The sequence below is a fragment of the Somniosus microcephalus genome, chromosome 6 (genome assembly GCF_052327205.1).
Source record: "Somniosus microcephalus isolate GS21.2 chromosome 6, FLI_Smic_1.0, whole genome shotgun sequence".
Lineage (NCBI taxonomy): Eukaryota > Metazoa > Chordata > Chondrichthyes > Squaliformes > Somniosidae > Somniosus > Somniosus microcephalus.
Window position 1 is genome coordinate 195,286,074 of NC_140992.1, and position 19,750 is coordinate 195,305,823.

At 47.5% G+C, this 19,750-nt stretch overlaps 1 protein-coding gene across 4 annotated transcripts in view; it reads right to left on the reverse strand.

The window, feature by feature from the left end:
- The window catches only part of LOC147116308 (guanine nucleotide-binding protein G(o) subunit alpha), a 381,614-nt gene that overhangs the window by 29,315 nt on the left and 332,549 nt on the right, over positions 1 to 19,750 (reverse strand). For all 4 annotated transcript variants that reach the window (XM_085991159.1, XM_085991161.1, XM_085991160.1 and 1 more), the window contains 2 exons: positions 7,190 to 7,318; positions 594 to 723 (listed from right to left, as the gene is read on the reverse strand). In XM_085991159.1, the coding sequence (XP_085847285.1) occupies positions 594 to 723; positions 7,190 to 7,318 (259 nt within the window). The remainder of the gene's footprint in view (positions 1 to 593; positions 724 to 7,189; positions 7,319 to 19,750) is intronic.

Here is a 19,750-nt window from a genome sequence, read left to right on the forward strand (position 1 = left end):
AGAACGACCAGCAATGCACCAGGTAACAAGTCGTTGTGCCTCTATGTAAATGGTGAAGATCAACACATTTCCAATAGAAGATAAAGTACAGCTAGACTGATACCCAGCACGTCAGTCAAACTGTGTACCTGAGGCAGCATAACTCTTTGTATGGAATAAAATAAATACACAAGAGCCAAAACACATCACATCTACTCAGTATCTCACGGACATCTGCAGAGACAACAATCAGCCTCTCACAGCACTTTACACCGCTTGAAAAACAAAAATCTTATTAAACGCAAATGATACTACTTTTATAATTCAATGCTCCCACTACCCGCAGATAAAAGAGGAGTCACAGTTCTGTTCCTCCCTTCTATTCAAGTTCTGTCAAACTCCCTTCTCAGACTCTCTACGTGAAGAGGCAGATTTAATCTTAATTTCACTTCTACAGTTTTATGCACACAACTATTTGAGAACACACACACACACACACACACACACACGCAGTTCTGTTTGCAGGACAGAGACCTGAACATTCATTCCATGAACTGTCAGCGCACACATCAGGCATCGGGCCTACACCGAGTGTCTCCTGGGGCCCTACTCACCGTGGTCTCATCCTCATGGAGCACCTGATCGTAGCCACTCAGTGCCACACAGAAAATAATTGCTGTCACATCTTCAAAGCAATGGATCCACTTCTTTCTCTCTGACCTTTGACCTCCCACATCAAACAGCCTGTGAAGAAAATATAACAATTAAGACTTGGTGACTGACAAACCAGTGGGATCTTCTCATTCAGCTATGGGGATGTGGTAGTGACAGATAGGGATCACAACATCCAGCCTAACTTCCATAATTTATTGTCCCCGAGACTGAAAGCCCAGAGGAGACTGTGGTGGTGATGCTCCCATGCAATCCTTCATGGAGAAGTAGAATGTGTCCTTGTGGCCGCAACTCCATTAACATGACGTTTCTGACCTTGGCTGAGGAGGCAGTGGGCACAGGCCATTCAGTTCCCGACAGGTCGCACGGGACAGTGACAGTGAGACGCCAGTTGCTTTTAGCAGTCAGTTATAGACCATTTTTGAGGCCGGACCCAACATACATTGGGTTTGATGGGGTAGATGTAGAGAAAATGCTTCCACTTGTGGGGGAATCCAAAACTAGGGGTCATAAATATAAGACAGTCACGAATAAATCAAATAAGGAATTCAGGAGAAACTTCTTTACCCGGAGAGTAGTTAGAATGTGGAACTTGCTACCACATGGAGTAGTTGAGGTGACTGGCATAGATTAAGCACATGAGAGAGAAATGAATGAGAGGGTGAGATGAAGAGGAGGAGTTTCTGTTGATCCACTCAGAGGTTGGCGTTCGGCCGTCTGTTTGGAGGCTCTTTGCTGGTCAGTATTTCAAGTCATTCCAAGTTGCTGAAAATCTGATCTATTCTGGCTTGGATTTCATTTTGCACCAAGTAAGCAGACTGTGTGTCCACCTTCTCCAGCTGGCCAATGTGGGAGAATAAACACCGGCATAGTTGGGTCAAATGGCCTGTATCTGTGCTGTACATTCTATGTAATTCTATGTACATATCTTCTCGCCATACCAATACGTCTTCACCAACTGGCGATTTTACGACACTAGTTTATAGTTCACAGTTCTTTACTGACAAAAGGCACAGAAGTAGAGGCTGGAGGTTTTTGAAATTCACTGTGCAAGGAGGATGGTGGGTAGCACCCGGGAGTAACGTGTGTTTCAGTGAGGCAATTGCAATGGGTGGCAGTAGATTGGCCCCTTGGAAGGTGATGGAGTGAGTGCCAGCTGGGAAAAGACCATATGAAGGGCCAAAACTGAGATAATGGGGCTGTGAACTGAATGTGCCGAATGGGTGGGTGACAACAATGGAAGCTGGCAGAAGGCAGAGCATGTTGGTGAGATCTTGTGACGTTGAAGATCAGCTTGGTTATCGTGACTGACTCAGATAACTTCCCCCCCTCCTGATCAATGCTATGCAGGAATAACCCTTCAAATATATACTCTACATGGGGACTATCGCCCCCTTCCGATATATAACCACAGGGGCAAAAGTCCCTCATGTAACATAGAAGATAGGAGCAGGAGTAGGCCATTCGGCCCCTCGAGCCTGCTCCGCCATTCAATGCGATCATGGCTGATCATCCAAATTCAGTACCCGGTCCCTGCTTTCTCCCCATATCCCTTGATCCCTTTAGCCTTAAGAAATATATCCAACTCCTTCTTGACTATATTTAATGAATTGGCCTCTACTGCCTTCTGTGGTAGAGAATTCCACAGGTTCACCACTCTCTGAGTGAAGAAATTTCTCCACATTTCTGTCCTAAATGGCTTACCCCTTATCCTTAGACTGTGACCCCTGGTTCTGGACTCCCCGACCACCGGGAACATCCTTCCTGCATCTAGTCTGTCCAGTCCTGTCAGAATTTTATAAGTTTCAATGAGATCCCCTCTCATTCTTCTAAACTCCAGCGAGTATAAGCCCAATCGACCCAATCTCTCCTCATACGTCATTCCTGCCATCCCAGGTATCAGCCTGGTGAATCTTCGCTGAACTCCTTCCATGGCAAGAACATCCTTCCTCAGATAAGGCGACCAAAACTGCATACAATACTCAAGATGTGGTCTCACCAAGGCCCTGTACAATTGCAGCAAGACATCCTTGTTCCTGTACTCAAACCCTCTCGCTACGAAGGCCAACATACCATTTGCCTTCTTAATTGCCTGCTGCGCCTGCATGCTTACCTTCAGCGACTGGTGCACAAGGACACCCAGGTCTCGTTGCACTTCCCCTTCTCCCAATCTATTGCCATTCAGATAATAATCTGCCTTCCTGTTTCTGCCACCAAAGTGGATAACCTCACATTTATCCACGTTATATTGCATCTGCCATGCTTCTGCCCAATCACCCAACCTGTCCAAATCATCCTGGATTTTCTCGGCATCCTCCTCACAGCACACACGCCCACCCAGCTTTGTGTCGTCTGCAAATTTGGAGATATTACATCTAGTTCCCTTGTCTAGATCATTAATATATATTGTGAATAGCTGGGGTCCAAGGACCAATCCCTGCGGTACCCCACTAGTCACTGCCTGCCACTTGGAAAAAGAGCCGTTTATTCCAACTCTTTGCTTTCTGTCTGCCAACCAGTTCTCTATCCAAGTCAATACCTTGCCCCCAATCCCATGTGCCTTAACTTTACACGCTAATCTCTTATGTGGGACCTTATCGAAAGCCTTCTGAAAGTCCAAATACACCACATCCACTGGTTCTGCCTTATCTATTTTACCAGTTACATCCTAAAAAATTCCAGTAGATTAGTCAAGCATGATTTACCTTTTGTAAATCCATGTTGACTTTGTCCGATCCTGTCACTTGTACTTGGCTAACCCAAAATATGTAGATATACATGGGCCTAACCTTGCTAAATACAACAATCGAATTACTCTGATATATAACACACGGGTGCAATCCCAATATGTACCACATGGGGATACAGGTCATATGGGAATAAACCCTGATAAATGTTCCACAGGGGTAAATCTGCCCATCCCAGTTATATACCATAGTAGTAATCTGTGAGCCTGCGTACACAATATACAGTAGCCTACATACTGGGTCCAGGATAGCAGCCTTAGATACCAGATGCTGTGTCCAGGAGCGTGGTATTAAGTGCTGGACATAGGTCTGGATACAAGGGTGTGGGTACGAGTCAGATTACCAAATACAGATCACTGTACAGGTTTCAAGGTACTGCTACTCAGTAGAGGTTAATAGGTAGTTGCTGGCCACTGGCTTAGCCTGGTTGCAGGACAGGGGGCATTGAGTAGTAACTTGGGTACAGGGTATTAGCCTTGGTACAGATTAGAGGGAACTAGCATGGGTAGGGAGTACTGGGTTCTAGTCTGGGTACAGGGTACTGTATACTAGCCTGAGAACAGTGAACCAACCCTTTGTTTATAATACTTTGTTTAGTCTGTGTTTCAAACGGGTTATGTAATTGTGCTGATCTGGTGTGCATCCGTTAAATTTAATTCCTTTGTTTTACATTTATTTCTTTTATAAGAAGTAATGTAGGTTTAAAAAAAATGTTAATTTTGATCTGTTATGTTAAACCACTGGCAGTCCTTGAAAAGGTTAATGATTGAAACCCTGCAGTCTGTCAGCGCCCACGCAGGCCAATTAGTGAAAAACACCTGCGATCAACTCCCAGGAGCCGCATGATCTCTAATCTGCAGCTATCTAGAACTGTCTCAGAGAATTCCATAATACACTTCACAATAAGTCACTTAGTGAAATGAAAAATCTTCCGAAATGCAAACGACACCCTGGGGAAGGGGAAAGAGTCTGAAACAAACACCACCCCAGAACCTGGCCACTGCCCCCCCGCCCTCCCCAACCCCACCCCCAGTGCCTGGACCGCCCCCCCCCGCCCATCCCCAACCCCACCCGCAGTGCCTGGACCGCGCCCCCGCCCCTCCCCAACCCCACCCCCAGTGCCTGGACCGCCCCCCCCCCCGCCCCTCCCCAACCCCACCCGCAGTGCCTGGACCGCCCCCCCACCCCTCCCCAACCCCACCCGCAGTGCCTGGACCGCCCCCCCGCCCTTACCCCAACCCCACCCCCAGTGCCTGGACCGCCCCCCCACCCCTCCCCAACCCCACCCAGAGTGCCTGGACCGCCCCCCGCCCTTACCCCAACCCCACCCCCAGTGTCTGGACCGCCCCCCCACCCCTCCCCAACCCCACCCGCAGTGCCTGGACCGCCCCCCCGCCCTTACCCCAACCCCACCCCCAGTGCCTGGACCGCCCCCCCACCCCTCCCCAACCCCACCCCCAGTGCCTGGACCGACCCCCCCCTCCCCAACCCCACCCCCAGTGCCTGGACCCACCCCCCACAACACCACCCCCAGTGCCTGGACCGCCCCCCCACTCCCCAACCCCACGTGCCTGGACCGCCCCCCCACCCCTCCCCAACCCCACCCCCAGTGCCTGGACCGCTCCCCCCTCCCCAACCCCACCCCCAGTGCCTGGACCGACCCCCGCCCCTCCCCAACCCACCCCCCACAACACCACCCCCAGTGCCTGGACCGCCCCCCACTCCCCAACACCACCCCCAGTGCCTGGACCGACCCCCCCACCCCTCCCCAACCCCACCCCCAGTGCCTGGACCGCCCCCCCCCCACCCCACCCCCCACAACACCACCCCCAGTGCCTTGACCGCCCCCCCCTCCCCAACCCCACCCCCAGTGCCAGGACCGACCCCCCCCTCCCCAACCCCACCCCCAGTGCCCGGACCGACCCCCCCCCTCCCCAACCCCACCCCCAGTGCCTGGACCGACCCCCCACTTTCCAACCCCACCGCCAGCGCCCCGACCGACCCCCCCCCTCCCCAACCCCACCCCCAGTACCCGGACCGACCCCCTCCTCCCCAACCCACCCCCCCCAACCCCACCCCCAGTGCCTGGACCGACTCCCCCCCCCACCCCAACCCCATCCCCAGTGCCTGGACTGCCCCCCCCCTCCCCAACCCCACCCCCAGTGCCTGGACCGCCCCCTCCCTCCCCAACCCCACCCCCAGTGCCTGCGACTGTCCCCCCCCTCCCCAACCCCACCCCTAGTGCCTGGACCGCCACCCCCCTCCCCAACCCCACCCCCAGTGCCTGGACTGCCCCCCCACTCCCTAACCTCACCCCCAGTGCCTGGACTGCCCCCCCACTCCCCAACCCCACCCCCAGTGCCTGGACTGCCCCTCCACTCCCTAACCTCACCCCCAGTGCCTGGACTGCCCCCCCCCTCCCCAACCTCACCCCCAGTGCCTGGACTGCCCCCCCCCCCCCAACCTCACCCCCAGTGCCTGGACTGCCCCCCCCCTCCCCAACCTCACCCCCAGTGCCTGGACTGCCCCCCCATCCCAACCTCACCCCCAGTACCTGGACTGACCCCTATCTCCCCAACCCCACCCCCAGTGCCTAGGGGACCGACCCCCCCCTCCCCAACCTCACCCCCAGTGCCTGGGCCGCTCCCCCCTCCCCAACCCCACCCCCAGTGCCTAGGGGACCGACCCCCCCCCTCCCCAACCCCACCCCCAGTGCCTGGACCGCTCCCCCCTCCCCAACTCCACCCCCAGTGCCTAGGGGACCGACCCCCCCCTCCCCAACCTCACCCCCAGTGCCTGGACCGCTCCCCCCTCCCCAACTCCACCCCCAGTGCCTAGGGGACCGACCCCCCCCCTCCCCAACCCCACCCCCAGTGCCTGGACCGCTCCCCCCTCCCCAACTCCACCCCCAGTGCCTAGGGGACCGACCCCCCCCCTCCCCAACCCCACCCCCAGTGACTGGACTGCTCCCCCCCCTCCCCTCCTTCTTGTCCTGCTCCTGCTCCTGCACCGTTACCTCTGGAGTCTCTCAAGGATCTATCCTTGTCCCCCTCCTCTTCCTCATCTACAAGCTTCCCCTCAGTGACATCATCCGAAGATACGAAGTCAGCTTTCACACGTACACTGATGACACTCAGCTCTACCTGTCCACCACCTCTCTCGGCTCCTTCACTGCCTCTGCGACGTCATCTGACGCTGAGGCAGTGTAAATGGTGGCTGTGCCCGTCTGTGTGACATTAACATTTGGGTTCTAATGGCCATATTATTTGTTTTCTGTGCATTATCCTCGGCTGTGAGGGGTCGGAGTTCTGTGTGATCCCTTTACTATAATGAAAACCATTTAAACACATTTGAACTGGTTATGCCCAGTATCTGCAACTTGTACAATGTGGTTATATGTGGAGTTGATGAATTCTTGACTGCCATTGATCTATGTAATTGCATGGAAGAAGTTCCCTATCTGTGGGGAAGACGGCGATTCTGGTCTGTTATTTATTTCTGTACCTGATGGGTGGAGATCCCTGTTGGGGAGGGGTGAGGAAAGCTGATTCTATTAAGCACAGCAGTACTGTATCATCGAGGCAACAGCAGTAGGGCAACCAGCCTCTCCTATTACATGCTGTATTCATATTTATTATAATATTCAACTTATCACGTCAAACACTATCACATTCAATGATTCCCTCATATCTAACCCAGTCGCACTTGCTTGGTCAATTATCCATTGATATGATGGGGAGAATCCCTCCTATGTGGGGAGATGTGATTCCGCTCTATTTAAATGGACTCACCTGAAGTGGAGGTTTTTGAATGTAAAGTGAGTTTCTACGATGCCAGTAGTCTTCACTCTAGTTCGGAGGATATCCTGCTCTGTTGGCTGGTAATCACTCCCTCCGATCCGCTCTAAGCAGTCTAGGTAACTGAAAGAAAACAGAGGCTGTTACAGAGCAAGTCCTCAACTGCTGTCCAACAATGTATTGCACAGCATCTAAAGTGATCAGAAATCTCTAGATATCTTTGTAACTGTAAATCAAACAATTATAAAGAACAGGTTCTTCCCAGAGAGTCGCTCCTGATGATGCCATTAACATGAACACAGATATAGAATGAAATACACAAAATGTTCAGCAGAATTCTTTGCAACCATTGTGAGGAGGGTCAGACTCTTCTGTTTGTCTTCAGTCAGCTGCACTCAGTCTATGGTGTGCGGATGAAATAAAACTGATTGCCCCTTTTGCCGAAAGAGTTGACTGAACTGTCACTTACTGAGGGCTTTCAATTCTGAGGGATGGAATTAAATCTTTTGTAAAGACTCTGGGTTTGGGACAATAGATTTGTTTTCTTTTTTCTGCAAGTTAGACTGTGATTCAGGAGACATGAACTCTCTCGTGTGCCCCCTTGCTGCTAGTGGAAGAATTGATTTGAATGGCCACTGCAGGGGTGAGGGTTGCCTCCTATATTTAAGGTACATTAACTTCCCATTGATCTCAGCATGCCACCTATGAATAACAATAATTAACTTCTCAGACTGGATAGGGGATATTGTTTAACCAAATACAATGAGCTCATTGAAGATGTCTTCCTGGCTAGTTCTTTCTACCTTTCTTTGGTAGAAACATCCACCTATCTTCACATGTCAAAGAGAATTGCTCTTATCTTCACTGGAGGTCTGAAGAGGTGGTCAGGGTTAGTTATTTGGGTTTTCCATGGCTATGAGCATCGTGTTGTGATTTTTACCATGTTTCAACTTATGTTGTATACAGATTCTATACTGTGACTTCATTTTGAAAACCCTGCATGAGCAATAGATATGATTTCACAGTGTAGTAAAGCACACTAATTAGGGGCAATTACAAGCACCTGTCTCACTAAGCTTAATAATAGCAATATAAGCAAACAACTTGCATTTATATAGCGCCTTTAATGTAGTAAAACATCCCAAGTGCTTCACAGGAGCGTTATAAAACAAAATTTGACACCGAGCCACGTAAGGAGATATTAGGGCAGAGGACCAAAAGCTTGGTCAAAATGGTAGGTTTTAAGGAGCATCTTAAAGGAGGAGATAGAGGTAGAGAGCTGGAGAGGTCTAGGGAGGGAGTTCCAGAGCTTAGGGCCTAGGCAGTTGAAGGCACGGCCGCCAATGGTGGAGCAATTCAAATCGGGAATGCGCAAAGATCTGAGGGTTGTAGGGCTGAAGGAGCTTACAGAGCTAGGGAGGGCCGAGGCCATGGAGGGATTTGAAAACGAGGATGAGAATTTAAAAAATCAAGGCGATGCCAGACTGGGAGCCAATGTAGGTCAATGAGCACAGGGGTGATGGGTGAGTGAGAACAGGCATGATGGGTGAGTGAGCACAGGGGTGATGGGTGGACGTGACTTGGTGCGTGTTAGGATACAGGCAGCTGAGTTTTGGATGAGCTTAAGTTTATGTAGGGTGGAAAATGGGAGGCCGGCCAGGAGAGCACTGGAATAGTCAAGTCTAGAAGTAACAAAGGCATGGATGAGGGTTTCAGCAGCAGATGAGCTGAGGCGGGGCGGAGTCGGGCGATGTTACAGAGGTGGAAGTAGGGGGTCTTGGTGATGGAGCAGATTTGTGGTCAGACGCTCATCTCGGATTCAAATACAACACCAAGGTCGTGGACAGTCTGGTTCAGCTTCAGACAGTTGCCAGGGAGAGGGACGAAGTCAGTGGCTAGGGAACAAAGTTTGTGGTGGGAACCGAAGTCAAGGGCTGGCATTTTCTGAGGTAAGAACGGGTGGGGTTGGAGATGTGGGGGGGCAAGTGAAAGTTGAAATAAAATGTGAACCCTGACCCGCCCACTTCCACCTTTCACTCAGGTGGGCCAGGGGGGGTTTACTGCAGGCAGCCGGGGATCCCGAAGCTCGGGATCAGGCTGACTTCCGGGTGAGGAACCCGCTCCCGACGTCGCACGCGCGCTGTGGAGTTAAAATTCCACAGCGTGCTGGGAAACCCGGCCTTCAGGTGGGACCCGGGAAAATCCAGCCCAATGGCTTTGGATTTCCCAATGTTTAGTTGAAGGAAATACTGGATGTCGGACAAGCAGTCTGGCAATTTAGAGGCAATGGAGGGGTCGAGAGAGGTGGTGGTGAGGTTGAGCTGGGTGTTGTCAGTGTACATGTGGAAACTGACGCTGAGTTTTCGGATGATGTCACCGAGGGGCAGCATGTAGATGAGAACTAGAAGTGGGGGGCGGGGGGCAAGGATAGATCCTTGATTGACCAATCCCAGATAATTCCATTAAGCACTACTACCATTAGATACTCAGAGACAATGATAAGATGATCAGCCTCTCCTATTAATACCATATTCATATTTATTGAAATATTCAACGTATCACGCCAAAATGAATCAGTTACTCAATGATTCCCTCACATCTAATCCAATCACAATGATGCCCTCAAATCTAATCCAATCACAATGATGCTCTCAAACCTAATCCAATCACAATGATTCCCTCACATCTAATCCAATCACAATGATGCTCTCAAACCTAATCCAATCACAATGATTCCCTCACATCTAATCCAATCACAATGATGCTCTCAAACCTAATCCAATCACAATGATTCCCTCACATCTAATCCAATCACAATGATTCCTCTCATCTAATCCAATTACAATCAATAATCCCCTCACATCTAGCCTAATCACACTCATTAGATTTCCTCACATTTAATCCAATCTCATTTGCTCAATGATTCCCTCACATCTAACTCAATCACACTTTTTCAAACATTCCTTACATCTAAGCCAATCACACTTGCTTGATGACTCCCTCACATCTAACCCAATGTTCTGATGAATCTTTTACATGCATTCTACAGACCCGATAAGGGGAGTGGTATGCTGATGAGCATTTTACATTGCAGTCTATTGTCCTTATTGGGGTATACACTGATGAATGTTTTACTCTGAAGTTTATAGACCCTATTAGAAAGTGCACTATGTGTTTTACTTTGCAGCCTATAGATCTGGTTTCACATTATAAGGACTGAAATAAAAGCCTACTCCCTTTTTTATCTTCTTGCTAAAACACAATGACACATCGTTGATGTGAATTCTCACCTTCCACCCTTCCCCGTTTATTGTCATCAGGAGCTGTGCACAATCCCAGCTCATGTTCAGCAAATCGAGAAGAGTGAAATGAAACCAAATAATTTAAATGCCAACTCAGGGTGTGCAGGATCGGTGCAAGGCACATTTTGTTAATAAGGCAACAGGTAGTTTTATAAACAAAACCAGTTTAGAGTTGATGCAAAAAATATCTTTAAAAGTAAATATAATTTAGTTTCACTGACTCAGATGCAAATTAATGAGATCATAAGCCCTTCCCCACGGAACCTGTAAGGAAAGGTAATATGATTTCACAGCAAGAGTAAACCTACAATCCGGTGCTCCCCATAGGGAGCGGCACTCACAGGGAGCACATACATAGGGAAAAGGCGGGTGTGTAGCCCTTGATTTTCTCTTCATTAATTTTAGTGGACAGAAAATCACGGGTTGTGCTCCTGCAATTCACTGCGTGACAGCTGCTCCCCATGGAGGGTGCCAGGTTGTGGAATCACCCTGGGCATCTATTTGTGTGTTTGAAAGATTAGCCCAGCCACCTATGGAAGTTCAGAATTAACAAATCCTTTTTCATTCAGTAATTCTGCATTTGCTTTGGTGCATAGTCTGATTTTTTCACTTTTGCAGAGTGTTGTCTGGGTGATGTAAGTAGAGGTGGATGTGCATCAGATATCAGATGTACAAATATGACCTCCAGTGTCAGACAAACTGTTTTACTTGGAGAATTACTTAACTATTCCCCCAAAAATTCTCCATGCATTCAAACTGACATTAGTGGTTATCAGTCGTCTTTAAACAACTGCAGCCAATACCAGAGGTCGGACACTTAACATTCCTCTGCCTGTTATTTTAGCGGAAGTGATAATACCTTTAAAATAAATGGATTAATAGCGGTGTTAAAATAGCCGGTGAGTGGAGAAAAGTCATACTGGCACGTTAACTGTTCACCCACTGATATTGCCAATGGTAGTTTCTAGGCTTGTGTCTACAGTGATGTGCTGTAAACTTCTGGATTTTGGCACTGCATACTTTATTCCTCTCGTATACTGGTGGTGGCTCATTTGTGAATGGTTTAACATTGTCCAGGGTCTGATACCAAGTTGTTTTTTCTCCCCCTTCTTACTCCTCCTCCTCATCAGGAGGTGGCACTACATGCTGAGATACTGCCCCATGGATGGCAATAGTCATCTAGTACCTTGTACTGTTTGTTAAATGTGAGCCCAGACAGTGAAGGGGTGAAATTCAACTTCGACGGGGGCAAAACGGACATGGTCAGATCGGCCACCCATTATACACCCTGCCCGATTTCTTTCCCATTGACTTCAGGGAGGTTGGGAGATCTGCTAATCGCCTGTTTTGTGCTCCTACCAAAGTTTCATTTTACCCAGAGTGTTCAACTAATGCCCACATAGATAGTTCCAATTGTTCCTTCCCAGAGCCCAGGGATTCAGACATCAATTGTTACACCTCCAGTGTCCCCTCAGCTGATTCAGTACAGATCAGTGGTCAAACGTGGAAGCTTCTCGAGAGGGGTGAGGTTCTGCATTACATCAGACAGCACATTTACCATCTGAGAGGCACACAACAGGTTACATTTCATAGCAGTTTTGATTGGACATTATTTGAAGAGGAGTTCGCCATGGATTCCCAGCGCAAAAACTGGTGTGGATAGAAATTTCTTAGATTAATCATTCTCTTAGAATCTTATTACCCATTGGGACCATGCAAATAACCAGCAAGGTCCCATTACAAAATACACAAGACTGTTTATTTTCTATTCATGAGCACTTTGCTGCAGCTTGTCTTTGGCTATTTGTTCAGGGGCCAAGACAACAACAACTTGCATTTATATAGCACCATTAACATCCCAAGGCACTTCACAGGATCATTATCAAACAAAATTTGACACCGAGCCACATAAGGAGATAATTGAACAAGCTTTTGGTCATCTGGCCGAAGAGGTAGGTTTCAAGAAGTGTCTTAAAAGGAGGAAGGTAGAGAGGCGGAGAGGGAGGGAATTCTAGAGCTTAGGGCCTAGACAGTTGAAGGCACGATTGCCAATGGCGGAGCGGTTAAAACTGGGGGAAAATTGCGGAAGAGGCCAGAATTGGAGGAGCGCAGAGATCTTGGAGGATTGTAGGGCTGGAGGAGGCTATAGAGATAGAGGGGGCCGAGGCCATGGAGGGATTTGAAAACAAGGATGAGAATTTTAAAAATCGAGGCGTTGCTGGACAGGGAGCCAATGTAGGTCAGCGATCACAGGGGTGATGGGTGAGTGAGCACAGGGGTAATGGATGGATGGGACTTGGTGAGAGTTAGGATATGGGCAGCAAAGTTTTGGATGAGCTTAAGTTTATGTAGGGTGGAAAATGGGAGGCTAGCCAGGAGAGCATTGGAATAGTCAAGTCCAGAGGTAACAAAGGCATGGATGAGGGTTTCAGCAGCTGATGAGCTGAGGCAGGGGCGGAGTCGGGCAATGTTACGGAGGTGGAAGTAGGGGGTCTTAGTGATGGTGCGGCTATGTGGTCGGAAGCTCATCTCGGGGTCAAAAACGACACCAAGGTTGTGGACGGTCTTGTTCAGCCTCAGGCAGTTGCCAGGGAGAGGGAAAAAATCAGTGGGTAGGGAACGGAGTTTGTGGCTGGGATCAAAGACAATGGCTTCGGTCATCCCAATATTGAGTTGGAGGAAATTTCTGCTCATTGGACAGGCAGTGACACAAATCAGAGACAGTGGAGGGGTCGAGAAAGGTAGTGGTGAGGTAGAGCTGGGTGCTATCAGCGTACATGTGGAACCTTACGCTGTGTTTTTGGATGATGTCGCCGAGGGGCAGCATGTAGATGAAAACAGCAGTGATTGGGACAAAAAGAAAAGTAAAGAATGAAAATGACAGAAAAGGATGGAACAGTGAGAATCAGCAGGAGAGAAAGAAATAGACAAATCGCTGAGAAAATAGAAGGAAGTGAGAGGCAGAAACAGTAGAGAAGAGAGAAGCCAAGAAATCAGTGGAGGAGAGACGGATAGAGAAGAGAGAGATATAGAAAGATGAAAGAAAGAAAAGCTAGTCCGATAGGACAGAAAAAGAAAGAGAGGAAGAAAGGCTAAGGAGAAAAGAGAGATTGGTGGAGGAGAAAGATCAAGGATCGAGAGAGACAGGTAGAGGGGAGGGACCGATAGAGGGAGAGAGAAATAACACAAACAGCAGCGATTAAATACACAGAAGCACTGAAGAGTGTTGATTCTATTTTTATAACGTGGCAGTCATAGCCTCACTGCTTGCTTGCAGCACTGCGAGACTGGGGGAGGTACAGCTCTATACATGGCACTCGAATCAAACAGTGCATGCAGCTCAGTTTACCAGGCTCCTGCTGCCAGTGTGAGTTTTAATAATTGATAACAGATGACAAGTTAGTCAATTCTTCTAAATCATTAAGATGCAACTGATGGTAAAGTTTTAACTTTAAAAGTTTGGACATTCTGGCAGGGTTTGCACCAGCTGCTTTCATATTTCAACCAATGCCCATATTCTACCTCTTCCAGGGGATTTCTGATTGGCTAAATCCGCTTGTTCTGTAGTTAATAGGGTGACACAATTCAGTTGTTCAACCATAACTGAGAAAAATGAGTGACTTGACGTGGAAGCATCACTGGGAAAGGATTGTTATTAAAGAATGGATGTCCACTATGGCCCAGTTGATGGACACAAAATGCTACGTTTGCAATTTTGGCATGTGGTATCGATTGTTATATGTAAGTCTCAAGCCATGCTGACAGCGTGGTGAGACAATTGCTTGGTCACTGCTCCCTCAGTAACTGAGGTTGAGAAGGTGCTGTGTAGGGAATCATGCAGGATCCTCCCAGCCTCACGTCAAAATATCTCCTAATATAACTTTTGGAGCCGAGGGGGGTGGGGGGGGGGGGGGGGGCGGCGGGGGGAGGTCAGATACGCGTTTCTGAACCAGTGTGTGAGCTGCATACAACTACGCAATAAACCAAGCTCCATACACAAAAAGGCAAGACTCCCCCCCCACAATAAAGACTCCCCCCACAATAAAGACTCCCCCCCACAATAAAGACTCCCCCCCTGAGATAAAGAGTAGATTGCCTTTCAAAAGCTAGGCTTTATTAACCTTAAAAAACCAGCAAGTACATGTTGAGCACCCAGTCTCAACCACTGTAGAAACTGAATTTAAGATGGCCACCACAGGTCACATGGAATCAACTAACCAATAAGTTTACAGCATATATCTCAAGGCAGGAAAACAGGCAACCAATTACAATGCTTCTTATAAAACAAGAATAATCACCACATTCACCCCTCCTTTTAAAATATACTTCAACCTAGGTAGCCTTTACAGTTTACAATTAGTTATTTATGACTAGAGCAATACATGTATAATGCCTTCAACAATTTTAACATTTTACTATTAATTTATTAATTATTTTAAAAGTCCATTTTTAATCGGTCGACCGGATATCTTGTTCGTGTCGACCTTCTTAGCCTTGATGGAGTTCCTTGCCCTCCCACACCAGGAGACACAGAAATATCTTCTGCAGGGAGGCTATCAATATCCCGATTATCAACGGTTTCCGAACTGGAAGTCCCATTAGAAGGTAGACTGGGAGGGTCATGAACATCCATCGGGGGCAGACTAAGAGAATTGTAAGTGTCTGCAATAGGATTGGAAATGTTCGTAGTATCTGTGACGACATCAACATTATCTGAATTATGGCTATTGTTAATGTCCTCAGGAGAGGGCTGGCCACCACAAGGAGCTAAGTCTTTAACTGAAACCGTACTTTCTTTCCCATCTTGGAATCGAATGTGAGCATATTGGGAATTTGCCTCCAATAGCTCCACCTCCTCCACTAAAGGATCATACTTTGACGGTCTAACATGGCGTCGGAGCAGCACAGGTCCCTGCATAGTAAGCCATGAAGGTACCGAATATCCCGTAGTGGATCTCCGTGGATCGTTGAAGAGCCTTTCATGGGGGGTCACATTAGTAGCCGTTGAAAGCAATGATCTAATGGAATGCAGGGCATCAGGCAGTACCATTTCCCACTGTGTATTCTTAAGGTTCCGAGATGTCAAAGCCAACATAACTGCCTTCCAGATCACCCCATTGTATCGTTTGCACTGTCCATTACCCTGGGGATTATACAGGGTAGTTCTGCGAGTAGAAATCTCCCGACTCTGGAGGTATTCCTTCAACTGGGAAGACATAAAAGAACTTCCCTGATCCAAATGGATATACGCAGGCATCCCAAAGATGACAAAAAGTTGAGTCAGACATTTAATAACTGTAGCAGCTGATACATCTGCACAAGGAAAAGCAAAAGGGAACCTTGAAAACTCATCCACAACAGTAAATGTATACCGATTCTGAGTCGTTGAAGGAAGAGGCCGCTTAAAATCAACACTCAGGCGTTCAAAGGGAGAAGTAGCCTTTATAAGATGAGCTCGTTGAGGCTTAAAGAAATTCGGTTTACACCGGGCGCAGACAGAGCATGACGAAGTCATCCGCTTGACGTCTTCAACTGAAAAGGGCAAATTCTTACTGCGTACGAAGTGTATCATCCTCGTAACACCAGGATGGCACAAAGCATTATGAAGATTAATAAGCGTATCTCCGTGAAGCACAGAACAATAAGCCCTCGACAGCGCATCAGCGGCAACATTATCCTTCCCCGGACGATAGACTATATCGAAATGATAGCATGCCAACTCGATCCTCCACCTCATTATTTTATCATTCTTAATCTTTCCGAAATGTTTGACATCAAACATGAAGGACACAGATTTTTGGTCAGTTATTAACGTAAAATGTCGCCCAGATAAATAATGTCTCCATTTACGCAGTGCTTCTACTATTGCGTACGCCTCTTTCTCTATTGATGAATGTCTCTGCTCACTATTGCTCAGAGTACGTGAGAAAAAGGCCACAGGTCTTCCATTTTGGTTCAGGGTAGCCCCAATTGCAAAATCGGAAGCGTCCGTCTCAATCACAAAGGGAACCTGCTCATCAATAGAATGCACAACTGCTCCAAGGATATCCTTTTTAAGATTATCAAAACACATCCTGGCCTCCCATGATAGAGGATATGTCGTAACCCGAATAAGGGGCCGGATCTTCTGCGAGAAGTTTGCAATCCAATTAGAATAATAAGAAAACAGTCCAACAACTCGTTGCAAGGCCTTAGAATTAGTAGGGCAAGGTAACTCAATCAGTGGTCGCAGCCGTTCTGGATCTGGTTTAATCTTGTTTCCCGAGATAATATACCCCAGTAAATTTACCTCGGTGGTCGAAAAGATACACTTCTCTTTATTGAAAGTTAAGCCAACTTTTTCCGCAACTTGAAGGAATCTTTCTAGATTAAAATCGTGCTCCACCCTTGATTTGCCACACACCTTGATGTCATCTAAATATGAGAAGGTGTCAGAGAGAGAGTTATCACTTATAAAAGCATCCATTGCCCGTTGAAAACAGGCGACACCGTTAGTAACACCGAATGGTACTCGGCAAAACTGGTACAGCTTTCCGTCAGCTTCAAAAGCCGTATATGGTTTGTCCCTCTTAGCGATAGGAATCTGATGATAAGCACTCTTTAGGTCAATAGTGCTAAAAACCTTATATTGAGATACTTTATTGATAAGCTCATCAATCTTAGGCAGGGGGTACGCATCTAATTGAGTATACCTGTTAATAGTTTGAGAGTAGTCTATCACCATTCGCTTCTTATGTCTCTCATTAGTGGTGACAACTACCTGTGCCCGCCAGGGCGAAAAACTAGGTTCAATGATTCCTTCCGATAAAAGACGTTGAACTTCAGAAGTAGTAAATTCTTTATCCTGACTGCTATACCTTCTTGACTTGGTAGCAATTGGCTTACAGTCCGGCATCAAATTGGAAAAAAGTGATAATGGAGAAATGAATAAAGAAGTTAATCCACAAATAGACAAAGGTGGCTTGGTTCCTCCGAAAGAAAGACTGAGGGACTCATGTAATTGAAGCACATCATGACCAATCAAAATGTCCGCACAGAGATTAGGCAGAACGGATAGGCGTACATCAGTATACGTATTACCTAGGAGAATTAATTTCACAAGGCAACAACCAGCTACTTGTGAGGTGAGAGTCGTCTGAGCCATACACACCTGATAGGAAACAGGCGAAATTTTCAAACGCTTCTCCCTCACAAACTGAAGACTTATAAAGCTCTCAGTACTGCCCGTATCTATAAGGGCCTTCACTTCTAACCCATTAACTTGGGCCATAACTATAGCTTTGTTTAGGCCATGGGAAAAGGCGGCAGAAACTGATGCAATAAACGCCCTATCTAAAGGCTGAATGGTCGCAGAGGAGGCAACCGATTTGCAAACACGTGCATAATGACCTCCCTTGCCGCATTTACTACACACAGCCTCCCGGGCAGGGCACTTCAGACGGGGGTGCCGGGCGTTCCCGCAAAAATAACACTTCTGAATCCTAGAGGCAACAGCTGCCGAAGTAGAAACTGTTTCGGAATCTGGTAAACCACTCCTATTAAATCCACGTAACTCCCTTTCATCCAGAACTGCCGAAACCATGGTCGCAGGCCGATCAAAAAGAGCATAAGAATCCGAACTTCTCTGAGCCAAATCCAATGTAGAGGCTTGCTCAAAAGCACTCTTAAGATCCAAAGTCTTATTTTCTAATAACCGCTGACGAATTGATCTAGACAGTAATCCATTAATAAATGCATCCCGTACCAACTCTTCCTTATGTTATTCTGCAGGCACGGCCTTATAATTACAGTTAGCACCAAGGCGCCGGAGTGCTTGTAAATAAGCATCCAAGGATTCTGCCGCCTGCTGCCTACGGGCAGATAAAAGGTGACGTGCAAATACCTCATTTTTGGGTTTAACAACATTTTTTTCCAACGTAGCAATAGCCAATTCATAAGTTTCACAGTCCAAAATATACTTATACACATCCGGAGCAATGTAGTTGATTAGTATATCCAACTTATTCAGAGATTGCTGATCCAACACACCCAAAAAGCTTTTGAATGTACGAAAGCAATGCTTCCATTGATCATCCACTCCTGCAGAATTAGGGTCAGCATTAAATCGTTCCGGTCGAAGATATCGTTCCATTATAGCAAAAGGTTAATAAATTGAGATAAAGAGTAGATTGCCTTTCAAAAGCTAGGCTTTATTAACCTTAAAAAACCAGCAAGTACATGTTGAGCACCCAGTCTCAACCACTGTAGAAACTGAATTTAAGATGGCCACCACAGGTCACATGGAATCAACTAACCAATAAGTTTACAGCATATATCTCAAGGCAGGAAAACAGGCAACCAATTACAATGCTTCTTATAAAACAAGAATAATCACCACACCCCCACAATAAAGACTCCCCCCACAATAAAGACTCCCCCTCACAATAAAGACTCCCCCTCACAATAAAGACTCCCCCTCACAATAAAGACTCCCCCCCACAATAAAGACTCCCCCCCACAATAAAGACTCCCCCCCACAATAAAGACTCCCCCTCACAATAAAGTGAAAAGAAACATGCAATGCCTCATCCTTCTCTGCCACTCATCTTTCCCTTCATCATCCCTTCCCCAAACCCAAGTGCTTTGCTGTTCTCTTCTCATTGTTACTCTATCTCTGTGCCCCTAAGGTGTCAGCCTTGGCTCAGTGCGTAGCACTCTTGCTTCGGAGTCAGAAGGCTATGGGTTCAAGTCCCACTCCAGAGACTTCAGCACTAGGTTGACACTTCAGTGCTGTACTGAGGGAGAGCTGCACTGTCGGTGGTGTCGCCATTCGTTTGAAATGTTAAACCGAGGTTCTGTCTGCCCTCTCAGACAGAAAGATCCCATGGCACTTTCTCGAAGAGCAGGGGAGTTCTCCCGGTGTCCTGGACCAACATTTATCCCTCAAGCAACATCACCAAAAACTGATTATTTGGTCATTTATCTCATTGCTGTTTGTGGGACCTTGCTCTGTGCAAATTGGCTGTCGTGTTTCCCTCCATTGAAACAGTGACAACACTTGAAAGTACTTCAGTGAAGCATTTTGGGACATTCTGAGGTTATGAAGGTGCTAGATAAATGCAAGTTCTTCCTTACTGCTTCTTTTCTGATCCTCCCTCTACTTTTTTAAAATGATTTGTTCATGGGATGTGGGCGTCGCTGGCAAGGTCAGCATTTATTGCCCATCCCTAATTGCCTTTGAGCAGGTGGTGGTGAGCCGCCTCTTTGAACCGTT